Here is a 22828-nt window from a genome sequence, read left to right on the forward strand (position 1 = left end):
GGAAAACTGCCAACCCCTTTAAATGGAAACGTTTTTCAATTATGTATCTTGGAACCAGTACTTCACATATGTTGCAAACACTATGTTCAGTGATGTTCTTTGGTGGGCATCGTGTACCAGTTACTTCTTTTTTCTTCTCTTTCTGGGCACCTGGTAGGACTGCATTTTTCTCTCCAAGCTGGGTAGAGCTAAATGACTTACTTTGGTCAGTGAAATTATGTTGACGTGGTAGTCTTAAAGAGCCTGAACTGTAAGAACTAAAATGAACTTAATTCATGACTTTGAAAGGTGTCGTGACAAAAACTGGAAAGCGCAGTGAGTGTATTGTGCTGGTCTGTCAAAGAAATTTTTTTTTCCTTCAGTACCAAAACTTAATTAACTTTTTTTAGTTAAAAAAAATAAAATTTTGAGGTGAAATACAAAAAATTACATAAAAGTTCATAAGTTCATGGTGGCCACATGACGGAAGCTTTGTCAGCCTTCCTCCCTGGCTGTGGACACCATAAACCAGAGTCTCCAAGCAATATGAGAGTCATGCAGTGTGAGTAAAAGAAATAATTGTGCTGTTAAAAACCATTAGGATTCAGGGTTCAGCAAAACCTGCTCCATCCTCACCTCCAAAAACATTTCAAAAAAGTCATGAATTAAATGAATTTTAGCCCTTACAGCACTTATAAAAAGTCAAATGAAGCTGGACCTTTACCTCACACTACATTAAAAAATTAATTAAAAATGGATCAGCGACTTAAATATAACCCCCCAAATCATAAAACTCATAGAAAAAAATATAAGGGTAAATCTTCGTCATTGTGGAGTTGGCAATAGATTCACAGATAGGACACCAAAGCATGAAGAACAGGAAAAAAACAGATACAATGGGCTTCACCAAAGTTAAAAACACTTTTGTGCACTAAAGGATATTGTAAGAAAGTGAATTACAAGAAAGTGAAGACAACATTTAAAATGAGAGAAAAGAGTTATGAATCATGCATCTGTTCAAGGTCTAGCATCCAAATATATAAAGAATCCTTACCAAAAAACCACCAAACCACCCAATTTGAAAATGGGGCAAAGGATTTGAATATTCTTTAAATATATACAAATGGTCAACAAGCACAGAAAGAGATGCCCGACATCATTAGTGTTAGGGAAATGCAAATCCAAACCGCATGCAGTATCATCTCACACCTACCCACTTCAACCCACTGTAATAATAGTATTCTAAAAACTGTAAAAGAAAAGTGTTGGTGAAGCTATAGAGAACTTTGGAAGTCTTGTACCTTCCCACAATTCCACACCTAGGTAATATGACCCACAGTATGATCCCACAACTCCACACCTAGGTAATATGACCCACAGAATTAAAAACTGGTACTCAAACATGTAATTGTAATCCATACTCACAGCTGCATTGTTCACAGTAGAAAAACAGATGGAAAGAGCCCAAATACCCATCAATGGATGAATGGGTAAATAAATTGCGGTGTGCACATGAAACGGGTACTTACTGAGTCATAAAAAATAATGAAGGACTGATATATACTACAATCTGGATTGACGCTGAGAACACTTTGCTAAGTGAAAAGAAGCTGAAGGTCACATATTGAATGGTCCCATTTATATGAACTATCCAGAATAGATAAATCCATAACAACAGAACACGGACCGGTGGTTAGCAGGGCTGGGGTGCGGAAGGGAACAGGGAGAAATTGCTTAATGAGTAAGAGGTTTAGTTTGAAACTAGACAGAGGCAGTAGTTGTTCAACACTGAATGTACCACTGAATTGTGCACTCTAAAATGGTTAATTTTACATTAAGTTCATTTCACGTCAAAAATTATTATTATTTTTAAAGACTGTATTTATTTGAGAGAGAGCACAATCAGTGGAAGGGGCAGAGGGAGAAAGAGAAGCAGATTCCCTGCTGAGCAGGGACCCAGATGTGGGGCTGTATCCCAGGACAAGATCATGACCTGAGCCAAAGTCAGAAACTTAACCAACTAAGCCATCCAGGAGCCCCTTTATTTTTTTTTTAATTAAAAAAAAGTTAATGAAGTTTTGGTATTGAAGGAAAAAAGCACTTCATTTACAAACCATCACATTACTCAACAAGCATTCTAGTTGGATCCGTCATTTGATGTCACTGTGTCCGAGCAAGTACACTGGCATGAGTTAAGTACTAGATGCCTATATGGGAACAACTAAGGTAGACCTCTTTCACTGCCAACAGCATAACCAGTTCCTCTTGTATATCTCTTCCTTTTAATATTTATCATAGAGCAGTATTTCTCCACAGAGGAGTCAGACACTAACTAGGAGGCCAGTGGGAACAGAGAGATAACCAGCACACCCTTTCCTCTTCCACAGTCGTATAAAGGCTTCCTGGAGCCCTGTCACCATTTGCTCCCTAATGTCCTTTACTAATGTCCTTTACTGTTGTCTCTTGGTTCACTTCCTGTTAATTACTCATTTTCTTCTTTTTTAATTTCTCTCCAAATAAATTTTAAGTGGCCCCAAAAGGCCCCAGTCTTGTCTTGAACGCCTGTCCTATTTCCTTGGTATTTCCTGGAGACAGAAAAACACAGTAGATTCTCAATACTTGCATCTGCCAGCATCACATCTCTGGTGGTTAATTTCTTCTTAAATGAGCAGCATGAAGGAATGGTATTACTATGGTTTTCATTCGAATTATCCTATGAAGCATTATATACTTTTGGGGATGGGGGGAAGTGGGGGTGCTAGAGGGAGGGAGAAGGGGTTGAGAAGAAAGGTGCTCGAGAGCATTAACAGCTCACCAACCCCTCTTGCTAAGTGAAGAGCACTCCTAGCAAAGGCTGTGCAATCACTCACAGGTCAAGCACCACTCCAAGTTTATATACGCTTTGTAAGCTACCCCTGACATCCTGTTTCCCAGCAAAAAATCCAAGTGACTATGCTGTGCAAACAATGGGTAATGCATTCATAAGCAATACAAAAAAGATAATCCAAAACATATGTCAGAGTTTTACGGGAAAATACTAGTTATTTGGAAATGTGAGCATAACATCTTTAGTTATTTGTTTGAATGCATCCAAAAGGAAAGCAATGAAAAATCTGCAGCAAATACCAAATTTCTCAGAGTATCTTTCCCTAAATAAGGTATCTTATGTCCCCAGTTCACTAAAACAAAAATTCCACTGGAAATTCAGAGTGCTTAAATACAAAGCACTACAAATATTAACAAAGTCACTTCAAAAGGGAGAGAAAGGGGAAAAATGAGGTACAGAGAATTTTTCGAATAGTGGACAAATTATGTTGTTTCTGAAGTTGTCTTTGAGGTGCCTAAAAAGAATGCTGAGAGAATTTTTCTTCCCTGCTCTGCACTACAAATATGTAGCACTAATAGAGCCTCAAATGGACTTCCATGACAAAAGTGATAAAAATGACATTACTGATTTTATTGTTTTTCAAGTTTTTATTTAAATTCCATCTAGTTAACATACACTGTAATATTAGTTTCAGATGCAGAACTGCAGTGATTATGGGGGTCTTGCACCCCAGCAGTGGTTGAATCTGGAAGGGTCCAACAAGTTACAGAAAAACAAGGAAACCCTTATGCTGGAATTCCAAGTGAACCAAACAAACAAAAACAAAACTTAATCCTCTCTCCCAAATTTTTCTGCCACACTCGTTGGCCGGATGCTCTTTTACCATTTCCTTACTGTTTTCCCTTTAAGATGTTCTGATGTTCATTTAATCCAGATCCTACTATTACCAAATTCCAAGGGGGTGGAGGGCACAGCTGTGTAACTTTCCCAGACATGGACCCCATTCACCCTCAACCCAGCCACCAGCGGCAGGAGCCACCAATGTCAGCACAACAGAAGGGCAGGCAGGCATCACCATCACTGTAAATCAAAGTATCTAGACTCACTGATTAATACAACTTGAGAGCTGCCTAAGATCTTACTAGTACTATATGCCGACAATCTCATTCTTACGGTTTGTAAGATTTTATTTATTTATTTGAGGGTAGGGCACAAGCAGGGAGGAGAGGCAGAGGGAGATGGAACGCAGACTCACTACTGAGCAGGGTAAGCTCAATTCTAGGACCCTGGGATCATGACCTGAGCTGAAGGCAGATGCTTTACTGAGCCGCCCAGGCCCTCAGTAATCTCATAATAATTGATTTTTAATTGTAAAAGTAAGTACTTAGTGAAAAAATATAAACCAAACTTAATAGCGCCTTCCCTTTTTACTTTTACAGACTTAAGGCTTTCTCTTCCAGCCCCCACTCTCTTGCCTGCCCCCCATCCATACCTTTATAATCACTATAAGACTGACCTAAGCCCTTTTTAAGACCTTAGCTTATTGCCTATAAAGTAGGGATAATAATAGTGCCTACTTCACAGGATTGTCTTGAGGATTAATTAACTTAATACATGTAAATTACTTAAGAGAGTGCCTGGAACTTACTAAAGACTCAAATGATATCATTTTATCAGATTTTAACCAATCCCATAATGATGAATATTGAGGTTTTCACAATTTTTCATTCTATCCAATGCTGTGATGAACATCCTGGTTCACTTGACATTTGTTCCATTGGGTAAATTCTTACAAGTGAAAAAAGCTGATTCAAACACATATTTATGCAAAATGTTGTCAGATGTGGTCAAACCACCCACCAAAAATATTCAGCCACCTCCACTCCATCTGATAGTGTGTGAGAGGATCTTCTTAGTCTCCCATATCAAGTAGCTTCAACACTAGATACTAGTTTTTGCCAATCTAATAGGAAAGGATGATCAATGTTTTACCTTCTATTGGAAGTTAAAACATCTTTTTCTGTTCTATTTTTATTCTTCTATAATTTGTCCGTTTATATTTTATAGGGAAGTTCAAGAATGCCTTCTTCTGGGTCAAAAGGAAACACTTCTGTGCCTTATGCCCCAACCCAATTCAGGAATATGAACAGACCTCTTCTTCCCTTCAATCCCAGGATATCACTTTTAAGTTAAATTCTGTATTGTTGCATAGATTAACTGATTAATCAAGATCCATCTGCTCTTATCGCTCAGACATAAGCCAAATTCCCCTCTTTCATTAAAATTTAGATGTATCTTTCTTGTCCATTCATATTTATAAGAAAAACTGGCAATGGGTGAGAGTTCCATTAGTATCTGGGTAGGTCACCCTTTCATGGCCCCAGGAAAACCTGCCTACTGTCCTCATTAAGAGAAGCTGGCAGAACCATTAAGTGCTCTTGTTTCCACACTGAGATTTCTTTTTTTCCCCTTCAAGTCTCCTGTGGCCTTTTATTTTATAAACGAAAAAAACTGAAGTCCAAGGAGGTTAAGCACATGGAACCCAGAGGGTCTGTTCCTCCTGATACTGGGTTTGGCTACTGAACACTGAAACAACCCCTTTGAGGACTGTAGTCCTCAAATGCTCCCACTGCTAATTCCCTCCCTTCGTGAACTCCCAGGTTAGGAGGCAGAACTGGTGATTGCTGCTTCCAAACTATTCTCCAACAATTAGAATGACTCCAGCTTCTACCGGTGGGGGAAATGAGGGGGGACAGAGGTAGCCCTCACCTCAGCCTCCTTCATCCTGCACACTCATATCCAGACCTTATCTGAAACTTCTCCACCACTTAAATCTCTCTCCACAACCACCTGTCCCATCCCCCTAGATGGCTTACCCAGTCATGCCCAATACGATTCTTCAACGTCCGTGGGTCTATTGGCCCCTCTCCATTCTCCCTATTTATTCACTCCTCCTTTCCTTCTTTGCTTCCAATCCAGTTCACATTCCCTACCCCATCCTCCATGTCCCCAGACGTTCCTGCCAAATTCCTGAACCTCCTTAGTCCCTCTGCACTTGCACTGTATCCACCTGGAAAAAACCTAAGCCTGCAGGCAGGCAACAGTCCACCTTCTTCCTACCTCCGACAGTTGGGTACTGCAGGAGAAAATCCCCTAAAGAAGCAGATGGTTCCACCATAAGCCTAGCAACAGACAGCTTGCTGACTAATGCCAACAATCCTACTATCTTTCTCTAGTCAAACCGCCATGTGACTCTTTCCAACAATCATTTCAAACCTGCATTCTCTACAAATCTTCAGTCCCCAAGCAGATGGCCTTGCCGGGCAGAATGTAGAATTCTCATGTCAGCTGTGCTCAGTTAGTGGCTTTCTATTCCACTCTGTGGTTTTCTAGACCACCCAGACAGCTCCTTGGAAGGGAAGGAGGTATGGATTGAACAAGACTCTTGCCTACCCCATCTCCTAAAGAAGAATAATTTCAGTTTCATTTATTATTTAGTGAACTTTCTAAATGGTTCTGCTAAAAGGAGTGAGAAAACATTCACTAGATCTACACATCCCACCTACGTCGGAGTTGGCGTAGAGAGCACCAATATACAAAGCCAACAGAAGGAGAGCTGCTCTGGCTGAAGTGAGGACACACCGCTGCTCCATCTCCCCGAACTCCCCACCTCAGCCATCTTTAGAAACCCTCAGCTCCTCAGTTCTCAGGCACTGAAGAACAAAAAACAAACAAACAGAAAAACCCGCAGCTCTTGGCAAAACAGGCACCTAGATTTGTCCTCTGAACCTTCTGCCACCGACTCCTAGTTCATACTTTCCCTTTAGCTTGGGATGTGAACAAATGAAAATTCCATGAGAATTCCATAAGAATTTGTTCCAGATAAGAGCCTTGAAGAGTACTGGGTACAGAGCAAATACTCACTAAATACATGTTGAATGAATACTTTTCCTCCTAAACTCCTGCCAATGTCATTCCTCGGTGTCAATGTAAACAGCATCTTCTTCAAAAAATCTCCCATAATCCTGCTACACAGAATTAGATTATAGATTCTGCAAATGTTGGGCAGTACACCAGGCACAGGGATGCAGAATTTAAGACAGAGTCCTTGACCTTGAAGGCTCGCAGTCTGGAACACTTAGACCTATATTAATAATCCTTACCTTAATCTACTTCATATTCATTTATCTATTCATTCAAGAACTATGTGACTACCTAGCACATGACAAACACAGAACCTATATTTCCTATTGTAAATATCTTCTAACTTCCACAAATGTGAGACTTCACAACTCTTAAGATAAATGTTAGGAACCAAAATCATGTTTCCTGACTACTACTTATTCACCTATTAATTACATAACTGAATTCTTATGTAAATTGACTCATGTCAAAAAAAAGTTTTAAGTGGCACCTGGGTGGTTCAGTTGGTTAAACATGGATTTTTTCGAAACGGTATAATTACAACTATATTTTTCTTCTTTATGTATTGCTTTTTAAAAAAAGATTATTTATTTATTTGTTTATCTGACAAAGAAAGAGTGTGTGCATGAGAGTGCATGGGGGTAGCGGGGAGGAGCAGAGGGAGAGAATCGTAAGCAGACTCCCTGCTGAGCATGGAGCCCACATGGGGCTTGATCTCATGATGCTGAGATCAAGACCTGAGTTGAATTCAAGAGTCGGATCCTCATCTGACTGAGCCACCCAGGTGCCCCCTTAATAACATTTTCTTTTCTCTAGTTTACTGTATTGTAAGAACATAATATGTAATACATGTAACAAGCAAACCATGTATTAATCAACTGTTTATGTTATCAGCAAGGCTCCTGGTCAACAGTAGGCTATTAGAAGATAAGTTCTGGGGTAGTCAAAAGTTAAACATCGATTTTTGACTGAGCATGGGGTCAACACCCCTAACCCTGGCATTGTTCAAGGATCAACTGTACTGATAAAAAGTACTTTAAAATGGGGCGCCTGGGTGGCACAGTTGATTAAGCATTTGACTCTTGGTTCCAGCTCAGCCTGGTCTTGGGGTCATGAAATCAAGCCTGGCATTGGACTCGGGGTCAGCCTGCTTTAGATTTTCTTTTCCTCACTCTCTACCCTTCCTACTTGTGATCGCTCTAAAATAAATAAATAAATCTTTTTTTTTTTTTAAGTACTTTAAAATGTAAAATGTGCCTACCATTGACCCATCAATCCCACTTTTATGACTTGACCGTATACACAAACACACATGCCCAAATGAGGATGTATATGTACCTCCTGGCCTAGAGGTTAGTGGAATGAGAATAGCATGAAGTAAAAAGAAATCCACAAAGAAATATATATAGTGTGATTCTATTTTGTCGTTTAAAAAGGGGATAAAATATATAATTACATAAATACAAGTAAAGCAGTAGAAGGACACAACCGAACTATTAACATTGGTTACCCTACAGTATATAACTGGCTGAAGACATGACTACCTTCCGTATGTTCCTCTATGTTCACTGATATTAGGGCATGTATCATTTTTGTAATTAAAATATGAGTTTAGTCTTTCAAATGCATAATAAAAGCTTTTGCTGTGTTTTAGTTTTAATGCAGCATTCCCCAAATTCGGAGTATTTAATATACAATCATCCTGCAAAATATAAACCACTACCCTATACCAAGCACCTTGACGGGGAAAAGGAAGAAGGGCAGAGGTGTGCATCATCAACTTCTCTTTTCACAGCAAGGCTTCATAGAGTGAGGGATGGGGAGACAAGGGAGGGGGAATATTGAGGAGAAAGGATTTAAACACAATAAAACAGTGTTAATAAATAAATAATAAAACAGTGTGAAAATGGAAATTACTGGCAGATTCCCAAGCTTCCTACGAAAAAAAAAAAGGTCAATGAACCCATAATGGTATTAAAGATACCATCTGTTTCCAATGACATGTTTTGTTTTGTTTTTCCTTTGGACAGTATTATAGTTGTAAGTCAAATTCCACATACCAAATCTAACATAGGAAATATACCTTATCAATAACACCAGCAAACATCCTCAAAGCCTAAAGTAGAGTTTAGAGCACTCTAGGATAAGTATTACTTCATCTGCTTTCAAAAACCTGTGTGTTAAGCCAGTCCTAGACTACGCTGGTTTTCAGTACCGTCTGGGAATGGAATGTCCATTACAATCCCTACCACCCTGATCTCTGTATAGCACTCTACAATTTAAAAGCTCTTTGATGCACATGAATCAGATGTTCTAGCTCATTAAAAGGCATTCAAATAAAACACATACGCCTATCATTGTAAACATATGCAACAATTTAATCTTTGATGAACAAAAGAGCAGTAAAGTGTGTACTTAAAAAGTATGCTTATAAGCCATTATGAATATTGGTTCCAACTGTACAGTAGATACCTAAATATTTTCATAAATTGAAAACTGCAGCTGAGGAACCGCCACAAAACCAAAACCGCACTGTTAACTTTCAGAAATGAAGGTCAATTTCTTTGAACAAACTCTACTCCAGTGGACTTTGACTAATAGTTAAGAAGTAATCCTCTCACAGCTTTTCCTTAACATGGGAAAATCTGGGCTATAATCCTTGACAAATTATTTCTACAACACTTCTTCCTCAAAGTGGGGTAAAAACACTTGGTAAATGTGGTTTCAACTCATGCAATGATGATTTCACAAAAAGGATTACTATAATTATGCTATTTAAGTTTGATCACTAAGATAATTAAAATTTTAAAACTGAAAAATCTACTTTTAAAAAAACCTAAGTAGGCACTCAAAACAACATATAAGCCAAAATGCCAAACACTAAAAATGAAAGACATATTTCCATTTACTGTCAGATACAGCAAAGATAAACAAATTTTACGTTCTCTACTCACTGGAGGTATTTTAGACAAATTAAATAAAACTTTTCCACAAAAACACTCCATTTAAATGAAGCCAGTAAGGCATACTTTCAAATAGGCAGAATGGTCCAATAAAGAAAAGAGGATTAAAAATAGGTCTGCTCACAAAGAAATAAGACATCATAAAATGAGTAAGAATAAGAATTCAAGTGTAAGACTCAAACAAGGTTAAGTGATAACCAGAAAAGATCACATAAAGCACATACATTTAAAACAGAGACTAAATTTTACAATAAGAGTAGGAATAAGAAGCCAGAGTAATACATTCTCTTAAGAAAATTTTTAAAGTTTTTTAAATCTGATATGTAATAAAACTTAATATGTAATGAAATATATAATAAAGCCCTATATATAATAAAAAAATAAGGTTATAATGATAAGTATCTGCTTATTCTTACAACACAAAGAGTGAATCAAATGTTGTCTCTACAGCAAAAATTTTTTCAACAAACTGGATGATAGTCCAATTCAACATCACTTGATTTTCACAATGCAATCGTAAAGATTTTTTTGGTTTGGGAGGATACTTTTGTTATGTGCTTCCCCCCAAAAGAAAGGCTATATCAAGCTTCCCAAATGCATGTTTTAATATTTTAATCTTCAAATCATCTCTTTTTAAATGCAACTCAAGGTCATTCATCTTTGATGGCCTTTCTCTTCTTTACTTTTTAACTGGTCCAATGGATATGGTAACATCCAAAAATCATCTAGGAAACTTATCACACAGAGAAACAGAGACAGATGCACAGGCTAAGTGTAGTGGGGTTTTGGAATGGAGACTAAATCTATAAACGGTATATCTAGTGAATATATTGCTTTCCCTTAGAACTCTTCCTGCAACCCCATACTGCAGGGACTCGGATAATGAATCCTCAGCTAATGGGAACCCCCTGTATATGCATTTTTAGTACCTGTTTATATAACAAGAGGGGATGTACAACGTGGTCCGAATATCTTAGGATAAGTAAGCTATATCTTGGTCAGGCCCACATTATAAATGTTTTAAATGCAATATAATACTGTACCAAGGTTGTAAGGGAGTTCCTTTTCATATAGAGCCTCTCCAAGTACTGTAGTCCCTCATCTTTCAGTAACTCCAATGGAAAATGGTGCAGATTCCTATAATTTAAGAACAAATTCTTGTGCTTTTCCAGCCTTGCCACAGAGATCGTCTTACAGAGTTCAGATGCCATGACTGAACATATCCCATCAGGCACACTGCAGCACTACATCTTGTCAAAATTGGTTCATTTCTAAAGAGAACAAAAAAAAAATTTGAATAATTATGATACTGGTTATAAGCATTACCAAATAAGCCAGTTAGCACACAGAGCTATTCGCAGACACTAAAAAGAGAATTACACATTCAATCCCTGTATTTTTCTTTCCTAACAACTAAATTTGTCACACATATATAGATTAGAATGAGCAACTATTCATTAAACATGCCTTCACTATTTAAGCTTACTTAGCATTTAGCAGCCACAGTCCTAATGGAAAAAAAAAAAAAAATAGTTCTTGAACTTGAGACAGGAATGCCTAACAGAACGGAGACCAGTTTTATAACCTGCAACTAAAGAAAGCTGAAAAAGCAGATATGGCAAAGCCATTTCCTTCTTGAACTCCCTCATTTTATGTTTAGCTTAAGGTATTTCAAAAATATTTATAAACATATATAAAAATACATCTAGATCACTGATACCTTCACTTTCTTCATTTCTGTAGAATATTGTCCTATATTCTTATTCTCTTTCTTTTATCTTTTTCTTTCTTTCTTTTTAGCTTTGTAGAGTATCAGAAGTAGTAAAGAAGCATGTCCAGGAACATACGGTTTTATTATTTCAATGTAAGAAGAAATACTGACCAGGAAATAAGAACCTTGTATTATTTTATTACAATCTTTCAGGGCCTCAGTTGCCTGACATTTAAAAAAAAAAAAAAAATGGAGACAGCAATTTATTGGTAAAGGCCAGAACCCAGAACAGATGAAATTCCCTTCCAGGGGTGCCTGGGTGGCTCAGTGGGTTGGCTCAGGTCATGAGCCCAGGGTCCTGGGAGCGAGTCCCACATCAGGCTCTCTGCTCGGCAGGGAGCCTGCTTCCCCTTCTCTCTCTCTGCCTGCCTCTCTGCCTACTTGTGATCTCTGTCTGTCAAATAAATAAATAAAATTTTTAAATAAATAAATAAATTCACTTCCAGCTCTGAAAGTAACAGGGTGGAAGAAAAATAACATTTACCATCTTATCAACTAGGCACAGAGCAGAAACAAACTTCATTCACATAAGAAGAAACAAACTCAGAGCTTCAATAATTTCTCCAAGGTCAAACAGCTGATAAGGGATAAAAGCAAGGACTTTTTTTCCCCACCTTGGGGTAGAGAAGAGGCTTGTCCAGTGGATTTTAAAGCCTGGGTTCTTTACATACACAGACTCACAGGACTCCATAGGATACTAAGGAAATGTGAAAACACTAAAAAGTTGAGATTTGTTCAAAGATTATACTCTCATCTTCCTGGGCATCGTTTCTCAAACTCAAGAGAAAGTATCTTTCAAAGGATTTTTTTTTTTTTTTAAGAAAAACTTCTTTCACTGGGAATTAACATCAAGTTAGTGCAAAATGTAGTAACAAGCTTTTGATAAGCAGTTTTGATAACTTTTTTGGTTATTTTCTATTATTTCCAAACTCCAAATCCTAGCTAATAAGAAAGCACTTGTCATTTTATCTAAAAGAGCAGACAACATAGAAGTCAATAATAACCCCAAAGCAACATGAGAATTCAAAACTTTCTCCTACTGATTCCACTTACACACCTATCTATTTTTATGAGACGTATGTGACTTTGAACAACATACTCATCTTTCTACATTTTAATTCTCTCACCTGTAAAGCAAGGGGGAACTAAGCTAGAAACAACTTCAATGATTCTGTGTGGAAAGGGAAGTTTCCTGGGTTACAATTCACTTAAATAGTAAACCTGAAGCAGGTTAGAAGTCTCACAAGTGCCTCAAACTGAATATATTTTGATTCCCATGACCAGTCCAAATTCTCCCCAGTGTTTCTCATCTCAATTAATGGCACACACCTCTATCCACCCAGCTGTGTAAACCGGAGAGCTGGAAGTCATGAATGATTCCATCCTGTCCTTCACCTGCCCCCTCCAGCTGATCTTAAAGCTGGTGGTTTCTACCTCCAAAACACATCTCAAATCCATCCACATCTCTCCACCAGCCAAAACCAAAAGCCAGTTATCTCCCGGCTGGCCATCTGCATAATCACTTAGCAGGGAGCCTTTAAAACATAAATCCCATACCTTTCCCAGATAAACTCACTCCCTAGTGCACACGTATCAACTAAATACCACCTGCAGAAGCTTTTTTAGAAAATCAAACTCTTATCAGGCACTGAGAGCTCCTCACAATCTGGTCCCAAGTGCCTCTCCAGCCTTATCAGGCAGCACCCTCCCTGGCTTCCCACCAAGCTCCTGGGCTTTTCTAGTCCTTTTTTTCCCAGTCTCTTTAAAGAGCCAAACTCTGCACACCATTTGCTTTTCTCCTTTTAGCCTGGAAAACACTACCCCATCAACTCTGAGTTTCAAAGTAAAAATCACTTCCCTATCCAAAACTATTCTCCTGTTATTCTTTCAGAGAAACCCATTTCTTTTATATGTAGGACTCCTTGCAATCTGTAATTGAAATATTTATTGGTGTACCTGTCTATTGTCAAACTACCCAAGAGACTGTAAGCTCCTGAGGGCAGAAATCTTATCTTGCTTTCTTCACTCTAAGTATACCTGCCTATGCACAGTATCTAGCACAAAGCAGACCCTCAAACAGCTGATGGGTGGATGGAAGTAGGACATGTAACACTGCAAGGTAGATATTTTTCACTCTGTAATCTATGGTCATCTTGCAGATACTACATCCTGAGTGTCAGCTCCGTGCCATAAAGATCCTAATCTAAGAAATGAAATCTTGCCATTTGCGACGACGTGGATGGAACTAGAGGGAATCATGCTTAGCGAAATAAGTCAATCGGAGAAAGACAACTATCATATGATCTCCCTGATATGAGGAAGTGGAGATGCAACATGGGGGGTTAAGGGGGTAGGAGAAGAATAAATGAAACAAGATGGGATTGGGAGGGAGACAAACCATAAGTGACTCTTAATCTCACAAAACAAACTGAGGGTTGCTGCGGGGAGGGGGGCTGACAGAAGGGGGGTGGGGTTATGGACATTGGGGAGGGTATGTGCTATGGTGAGTGCTGTGAAGTGTGTAAACCTGGCGATTCACAGACCTGTACCCCTGGGGATAAAAATACATTATATGTTCATAAAAAAATAAATAAATAAATATTTTTAAAAAAATCCTAATCTGTACAACTCTGCATCGCGCTAGACATTTTTACCCTGTTTTACAGATATGCAAGCAGTTTCTCAGAGAGTAACTTGCCAGAATTCTAACCCAGGTGGACCAACTCCAAAGCCCATGTCTGCCTTACAATATAGCCTTTCAAGCATTTCAGTGGGGGCTGTGCTTCTCCTCTACCATCATTTTCTTAAGTAGTGGGCAAAGCTTATACAAAGGTAAGACTACAAAGCAAAACCATATCCAAAATCCACACTCCCCTCCCTAATGGGAGATCCAGAGAGAGAATTTGGTATAACCTAATTGTTTTCCTTCTGATCCTTAGGGCTGGGAATGGGCTGCCTTTAAAACATCATTACACCCTAATAAAATGCACTGGCTACCAAGGCAGTTTGGAAGATAAAGTCTCCGCAAATGAAATCTGAAAGCTGCTTATAATAAATAATGCTAATGGTTTCCCAAAACGCATTCATTTGGCAATATACAGCCTGTAACAGGATGGGTAATTTTCTTACATAAATTCCCTTCACTACCTTTTATCTACGATTAAAGACAAATGGTATACTTAACTGCATTAACTGAACAGAGTCAACTGCACCTCCACAAGTTTTCTGACATGTAAACACCAATCCACTTTATTCTTGTTTAAAACAAATAAACAAACCCTCCCACCTTAAGAAAATTCCACACATTTTAAGCGGGCGTGTGTAAAAGGAAAGAAGACCCTCCAACCGACTTCCGTATTTAATTCAGTAGAGTACCCACTCCAATTTCCTAATGTTGGAGATTAGAGAATTAAAAACTGTACATTAAAAGCATTTGTAAAATATTGTTTTCTCAGTAAGTCTGAAGCAAAACACCTGCCGCTTTGCCCGTGTTAACCAAACACTAACTAAGATCATTACGGTTTGGAAGCGGCGAACCCAGTGGCAGGGATTTCGCAGACCCGGCATCGGGATTCTCTGGCCACGGAGGGCGGGGAGGGCCCGGCAGCTATGGCGACCCTAGGCCGGGACGGGCCCGTTCCGGCCAGGGACCCCTCGCCGCTGCCCGGACGCTTCTGCCGAACCCGGCGCGCTAGCCGGGGGCCGGGCCAGGGGGGGTGCCCTTAGCCACGCGAGCCATCCGACGCGACAGGCGATCGCACTCACCTCGGCGCCGGCGGAGCCAGCGCTCCGGGCGCAGGCGGCGCTGAACTGCAAGCCGAGGGTCTGCGGGAGGGGCGGGGTGCCGGGGGGCGGGGCGAGGTGCGGACGGCGAGGGGCGGGGCGGGACGGGCCCTAACGCGCACCACCGAGAGTGGGGGAAGAGGGAGCAGTGGAGAGAAAGAGGGAACATCGCGATAATTCGTCCCTGTTCTCGCGGTTTCAAAACTGCATGGACGAGAAGTTCGCTTTCCAAGCGATGTGCCTATTGGCCAAGAGAGCGGCTTCCTCCAGACTGGCGCCGCCCGCGGCTCAACATTGGCTTCCGGCTCCGGCTGGAGTTTTGCTGGGTGCATTGCAGTCTTTTGCTTTGCTTTTTGAGGGGGAGATTTAGCGCGCTCGAACGTCAGGAATTGCCTGTAACTGAGGTGTTCTTTAATTCATACATTCGTTCAAGCGCTGCGGCTCTCATTCATTGTATACATTGGGGAGTTCCCACAACAATAATAACACCCGAGCGCTTACTGTGTACCAGGCAGCGCTCTAAGAGCTATGCATAATCTCATTAAACCCTCACAGCAATCTCATGACACAGATAGTTTTATTACACTCGCTTAACGAATGAAAAACTGAGGTCCTGTGGGTTGATGTAAGATGGCCAAGGTTACTTTTCAAGTGGTGAGCCTAAGCATGGGACCATGGGACTTAAGGGCTCGCTGTGCGCACAGACAGGTTTGTTGCAAAGGTGAGGCGGGTGACCTAGTCTCCTCTCCACTCTTGAAATATCCGAGGACTATTGTGACGAACGATCGCTTAAAAGGACAATAGCAACTTAGTAAGTTAAATATTACCGCACTTCCTAGCGTGACTGAGTAGGCCGTCAATAAATATGTTTTCAAGACGAAAATTCCTGTCAGCCGAAGGAGACATCAAAGGAAGAGAGCTTTATCCCGGTTAAAAAGAAAAGAATTCCAAACACTGTTAGGGAACATTTTAAAAACAACTTTATTTCTAAAATATTTTGTTAATTTGGCAACTTTCTGAAACGAAGAGTTTTTGTAAATTGCCTCTCCTGAAACGGCTGCCATTCATTGTTCTTTGAAAAGCTTGCTGCTGATGAATTTATCATCGATGCATTGTCAAGTAACCTTGACTTTTCAACCAGTTTCGCGTTGGTTTATTTAATTACGGTTAGAGATGAATAATCTCAAAAGGAGAGTTATACTAAATAACATCTACTCTAAAACAGGATACGAGTTATAATGAAATACTAATTTCCTATTTATTAACCTGGTTTTCAGAAGTTACTGAAGTATATGGCATGGGGAATGTCATGTAATTCTAAGAATTTTGATACACATTGCTAAATACCTAAGAATTTGTAGTGCTTAATAACTTTTTGCTAGGCTTATAATGAGGAAACCTACAGTTTGTGTAAAACCAAAAATAGGGTGTTAAGAATAGACCCAAATAACGAGTCTGGCTCCTAATATTGCAAAGTGATTCCAAAATGATTGACAATAGGACGACAAATTTTTAAGGCATCAATGTTAGCCACGTAGTCTTCATTTCTTTAAAAAATGAAATATTATAACGCGTTAACATCTGATGTTTGATCATAAAAAAAAATGAATCCTCTTGCAATAACTTCTACGCCCCTGAAACTGACACAAAAATAGCCAAATGATTCTCTGTGTCAGTATGGCCATTTGAATGTGTCTTTTTTCACATTTTGCCTCACTCTAAAAGCTTTAAGCTAACGATTTTGCGATTTTGACAATCTTTAACATCAACAGGCGGCGATACCACTTTAAGAAAATTCCAAGGGAAAAAAAAAACAAACACGTTTTAAAATTCCCACCTCTGGCTCCCCAGGATTGGGTTGCAAACTTCGACAAAATCCTCTCCTCCACTCCCCATTGGTGCGTGCTCTATCATTCATTCTTCGCCTGGAATTTTGTGAGGTACCAAATTGCTTTACGGGAAAAGGCAACTATAATTTAATCTGAAACTGCCCTGCTTTAGACTTTTTCATGGTTATTAATTTGTACAAAGAATCACAAACTGGTACAGCGGGAACCAAACTGGCAAATCAGGCTGCCGAGACAACTGTGTAATTCGCTGGAAAAAGAAACGGAGAACCTCTCCTGCGTACGGGGTAAATTGACAAAGGATTTTACGACACAGAGATTTGAGAGTTAAAGAAACTTTTCCGGTTTTTCGGTAGTTTTAAAGAAATAAGCGTCAAAGGAGAATTTAACATACAGGCACAATCTAAGAGTGACAGGAAGAGGAGTTTTCAGAAAGTGTTTTTAGGGTGAGGTTGGAAGAATGTTGTTTCCAAATAATCAGTGGATTTTTGGATGCTAAAGGGAACACGGTAATAAGAGTAATTATATTATTATATACCCTAAAAAGCTGTGGTGTGTTGTTGTTGCTTTAATATGCGTTTAAAGAAACACTTAGTAATATTATTGTAATTTTTAAGCGAAATGGGTATTTTTGTATATTATACCTAGCATAATAGACAATTCATCTACCAGAAAATAGAAAAGAAAATTAGAATCAGTTTTGGATCCAAATTTCGTGTATCTTTGTAGATTAGGAAGTTCAGAGACAAATCTGCCAATGACTGAGGAAAACGTAGTATTGTTATATGAAGCAGAACCAGTAGGTAATTAACGTTAAGGATGAATTCTCAAAAAAGAAATCCAACATTTATATTTTCAAAATGAGATTTTCATTAAAACTAAAACATGAAAGTTCAGGAAAATCTTAATAAAGAATAACTTATATTCGAAATAGAAACTTAATACTTTTTTTAGGATTCAGCCCAATATATAATTCCAAAATACAGCATCTTAAAGAATCTTCAGGTAGTAATTCAACTAACAAATATACTTAGTGGCACATCTATATCTCTACAGGGCATAACTTATAGTAGGTATGCAGTAAGTATTTCTTGAATGGCTTCTGTTATATGGGAATATGAAATAATAAAATTAAGTCCCTCCAGAAGCTCATACTCTAGCTGGGAAAATGAAGCTCAAAACATTTATGTCAAAACTTCTGGAAAGTTCTGGATGCATAGATGCTATTGTAGACCACAGGCACTTCAAGAGTGTAGATCAGTGTGAGCTAAAATATTCAGGGGGAGAGCTTCACACTGAGCTTAGGAACCGATTCAGTCCTGAGCAATAGTCAAAATTTCAGTAGATCAAAAAGAAGGGAAGTGGCATCCCAGGGAGTAGATGAGCTCTTAGCAAATATGTGTAAGCCTAAAGAATAATTACCTCAGGCTGCAGCACAGGGTTCATTTGGAGACTTTGGTTTTTTGTTTAAAAAAAAAAAAGCAAAAAGGACCTAAGTTGCATGAAGAGTCAAAATTGCTGGAATTCAAGGGGTTTGGTCTTGGGTTTTCAGCAGGAGTGAGACCTAATGAAAATAGTAATAGAAAAATATTAAACTGATAATGTAAATTAAGATGGTTCCAAGAACAGAGACCGGAAATGAAAGGATTAAATACTGTAAATAATGGAGTACAGATTGGTAGCAGCCTCCTAAGAGATTTTATCCAAGTAACTTCCCTTTCCCATGGTGGACTAACAAATCTTAAGGCATGGTCTTGTATTCTTCTAAAGCATTGAACTTATTTTGTTGGTTAGTGATATAAATACAAATTTTACTAGGTGTGGTGTTCGTGGTGGTGCAGGTAACACAGTAAACATGATTGTTAATCACTTTGGCTCAATTCTTGCTCCTTTTGCCTCAGGATTTAAGTGTGTTTCTTGGTTCTATTCAATTGAATTGAAGGAATTTCAACCAAAAAAAAAAAAAAAAAGACAAAAACAAAACAACCTTATTATTGAAGAACATCATAGGAGGATGGGAGGTGTTTTTACTCTACTGTAGGCTTTCACTTGACCTGTTTCTCTGAGATGAAACTAAATTACATACACTCAGTGGGTTGCCAGCACGTACCAGATTACTTTCCTTAGTGTTGGGCAAACAAAAGTGAATCAAGGATTAGCTACCCCCCCCCGCCCCCCAAAAAAGCCAAGTTCTTTAGAGACACCAGGCAGGGTGCTTGTCTCCTGCCTCAAACCTTGCTTCAAAAGATCCTAAGTTGTTGATCAGTGGTTCTTACTTAGGTGGACCCAGAAAGAGGAAGCTTTGGTTCTGGCAAAGAACTCTGAGACAGGGTCGCCTGCTGCAGAGGACTGATGTGGTGGACTGCAGTGCTCATCAGATCTACTGAAACATCTCTTTACTCCCCTGTATATCCTAGCCCTCTTTGTAGTGCAGGGAAAAAATGAAATGTTAGCACAGGGGACCTGTGTCACTTCTGGCCAATGGTGGTAAAAAGTTCATCTACAGATTTCCAGTCTCTTGATCGGCCGTGACTCCTGTTAGTTAAAGCTTGGTCAGTTCGGATGTCTGATTCATTCTGTGAATCACACATTCCCACTCCCCAAGCCCTACTCCTAAACTAAATGAGTCCAGTAGCATGAAGGAGTTAATATGTTACCTCATTTTAGGCCATCGAATCCTACCCACCCCACTTTTAGCAGGTTTTCCTCTGGGGACATTGGTATTTATTTAAGTTTTCTTTAGTTTAAAATAAAAAAAAAAATTGCCCTAAGTAACTGAGTTTTGGGTATCTCGTGTATGAGGTGTTTGGAGAGAAAAATCACACCAGGAAGAGGGTTTAATTGTTCCTCCAGTAAACATCTATTGAAGCCTAACAGGTGCTAGGCACTAATGCACTTGAACTATCTATTCACAGAACCATAATATTAGTTTAGGATTGGTTTTCAAGAGTTGGGAGCCTCTGCCACATTATCTTTGGGAATTGGGGCTGATCTAACTTAGAAAGAACTTGTAGGGGCACCTGGGTGGCTCAGTCAGTTAAGCACCTGCCTTTGGCTCTGGTCATGATATCATGGGCTGTGGGGTGGAGCTCTGTGTGGGGCTCACTGCTTAGGGTAAAGTCTTCTCCTTCTCTCTCTGCCCCTCCCCTGCTCATGCTCATTCACTCGCTCTCTCGCCCTCTCTCCCGCTCTCTCTCTCAAACGAATAAATAAAATCTTTTAGAAAAATAATAAAATAAATAAAAAGTCTTGTAGTCATATATATTTAAAAGCCAGATTTACACATAAAACTGCATTGTGGTTTTACAAAAAACAAAACAAAACAAAACAAAACTAAAAAAACTAAACTAAAAAAATTTAGTTTTACACAAAAAACTAAAAAAATAGTTTTTAAGCTATTTTTAATAGCTTTAGTGAGGTATTCTTTACAGACCATAAAATTCACTTATTTTAAGGATACTACTCAATGATTTTTTTAGAAAATTTACAAAGTTGTGCAAGCATTACCATCTTCAAATTTTAGAAAATTTCCTGCACCCTAAAAAGATTCTTTGTGCCCATTTGCAGGCACTCCCTACTCCTACCCAAACCCAGGCAATCACTATTGAACTTTGTGTCTATAGGTTTGCCTTTTCTGGACATTTAATGTAAATGGGATCATACAATATGTGGTCTTTGCCCCTGGCTTTCACATCACATAAAGTTTTTAAAGTTTACAACTTGTATCAATACTTCATTCCTTTTCACTGCCAAGTAATATTCTATCATATGTACAATATACCACATTTTGTTTATCCATCCACCAGCTGATGGACATTTGGATTGCTTTTTGTTTCTAGCTATTGTCAATACTGCTTCTACTAGGATGTGTACAAGGTTTTGTGTGATCAGGTGTTTTTGGTCTCTTGGGTATATATCTAGGCATGGAACTACTGATTTATGTGGTAATTCTAGGTATGTTTGACTTTGTGAGGAATTACTCATTCTACAGTGAATGTACAATTTTACTTTCCATGAGCGGTGTTTGAGGGGTCCAGTTTTGTTACATCCTTGCTTCTTATTGTCTGTCTCTTGGATTATGGTCATTCTGGTGGGTGTGAAGTAGTTCTCGTTAGAGTTTTGATTTTCATTTTCCTAATGACTAGTGATTTTGAACATTTCATGAGCGTATTGGTCATTCACATTATCTTCTCGGGTAAATTGTCTTTTCAAATCTTTTGCCTATTGTTTACCTGGGTTATTTGTCTTATTATTGAATTGCATTTGTTACATATTTTGAATTAAAGTCCCATGATCAAATATGTGCTGTATCCACAAATATTTGCAAATGTGTGCTCCTATTTTGAGTTCTTTTAACTTTTGTGATGGTGTCTTTTGAAACAACAGAAGTTTTTAATTTTGATGAAGGCCAATTTATCTTTTTCTCTTATCAGTTGTGCCTTTGGTATTGTACATAAAAAATCTTTGTCTAACCCAAGCTCATACATAGCCCTTTGTTTCCTAAGACCTTTAGAGTTTTAGCTCTTACTTTTAAGTCTTTGATCCAGTTGGAGTTCATTTTTGCATATGGTGTGAAGTAGGGTCCCAACTTTGTTATTTTGCATGCACCTTTCCAGTGGTTCATACATAATTTGTCAAAAGGACTATTCTTTTCCCATTGCATTACCTGGTACTCTTGTCACAAAAAAAAAAAAAAAAAAAAAAAAAAATTGACCATAAATGTAAAGGCTATTTTCTGGACTCTCAAACCTATTCCATTAAGCTGTATGTCAGTTCTTATGCCAGTATCACACTGTTTTGATTACTGTAGCTTTGTAGTAAGTTTTGAAAATGGGAAGTGTGAGTCCTCCAGCTTTGTTCTTTTTCAAGATTGTTTTAACTATTCTAGGTCCTTTAGATTTCCATATAAATTTAAGGTGAAATTCTGCAAAAAAAAAAAAAAAAAAGGTAGCTGGGATTTTGATAGGGGTTATATAAAATCTATAGATCAACTTAGGGGGTATTACAATCTTAATAATATTAAGGCTTCTAATCCATGAAGATAGAATGTGTCTCATTTATTCAGGTCTCCTTTGATTCCTTTCAACAATGTTATATAATTTTCAGTGTAAAAGTTTTGTACTTTTGTGAAATATATTCCTAAGTATTTTATTCTTTCTGATACAACTGTGAGTGGAAATATTTTCATTTCATTTTCAGATTGATAGATATTCAGTTTTTGTTTATTTTGTATCCTGCAACCTTAATGAAATTCTTTAACAGTTTTAGTAGGATTTTGCTGTTGTTTTCATTTTGTTTTGGGGTGTGTGTGTGTGTGTGTGTGTATGGTGTCTCCCTTAAAATTTTCTACGTATAGGATCATGCCACCCAATAATAATATTTTATTTCTTCCTTTCTTATCTGCATGCCTTTTATTTCTTTGTCTTGCTTTAGTGCAGTGATCAGAATATCCATTACAGTCTTAAATACAAGTAGAGACAGCAAACATCCTTGCCTTGTTTCCAGTCTTAAAAGAGAAGCACTCAAACATTCACCATTAAGTGTGACGTTAGCATGAGGTTTTTTAAAAGTTTTCATTAGCCCTTTATCAGGTTAAGGAAGTTTTTTCATAAGTAGGTTTTGGATTTTGCCAAATTTTTTTTCTGTGTTTATTAAAATGATTATGCAATTTTGCCCTCTCTTCTAGTAATACAGTGTATTGCATTAATGATCTCAGATGTTAAACTGACTTTAC

General features: G+C 38.4%; 2 protein-coding genes across 5 annotated transcripts in view; one reads left to right on the forward strand and one right to left on the reverse strand.

Annotated features, from left to right (window-relative positions):
* LRRC28 (leucine rich repeat containing 28) overlaps positions 1–15340 on the reverse strand; it is a 155029-nt gene extending 139689 nt beyond the window's left edge. For 2 of the 3 annotated variants that reach the window (XM_032836029.1, XM_032836027.1), the window contains exons 1-2: positions 15230–15340; positions 10737–10964 (exon numbers count right to left, since the gene is read on the reverse strand). In XM_032836029.1, coding sequence (XP_032691920.1) covers positions 10737–10904 — 168 coding nt within the window. In that variant the 5' untranslated portion in view covers positions 10905–10964; positions 15230–15340. The remainder of the gene's footprint in view (positions 1–10736; positions 10965–15229) is intronic. The other variant, XM_032836028.1, reaches the window with a different exon arrangement.
* Positions 15341–17184: 1844 nt separating this feature from the next.
* The window catches only part of TTC23 (tetratricopeptide repeat domain 23), a 97651-nt gene continuing 92007 nt past the window's right edge, over positions 17185–22828 (forward strand). Inside the window, exon 1 of one of the 2 annotated variants that reach the window (XM_032836034.1) lies at positions 17185–17603. The gene's annotated coding sequence lies outside the window, so the exon portion shown is untranslated. The remainder of the gene's footprint in view (positions 17604–22828) is intronic. The other variant, XM_032836033.1, reaches the window with a different exon arrangement.

This window comes from Lontra canadensis, unplaced genomic scaffold (assembly GCF_010015895.1).
Source record: "Lontra canadensis isolate GAN:19392208 unplaced genomic scaffold, GSC_riverotter_1.0 scaffold89, whole genome shotgun sequence".
NCBI lineage: Eukaryota > Metazoa > Chordata > Mammalia > Carnivora > Mustelidae > Lontra > Lontra canadensis.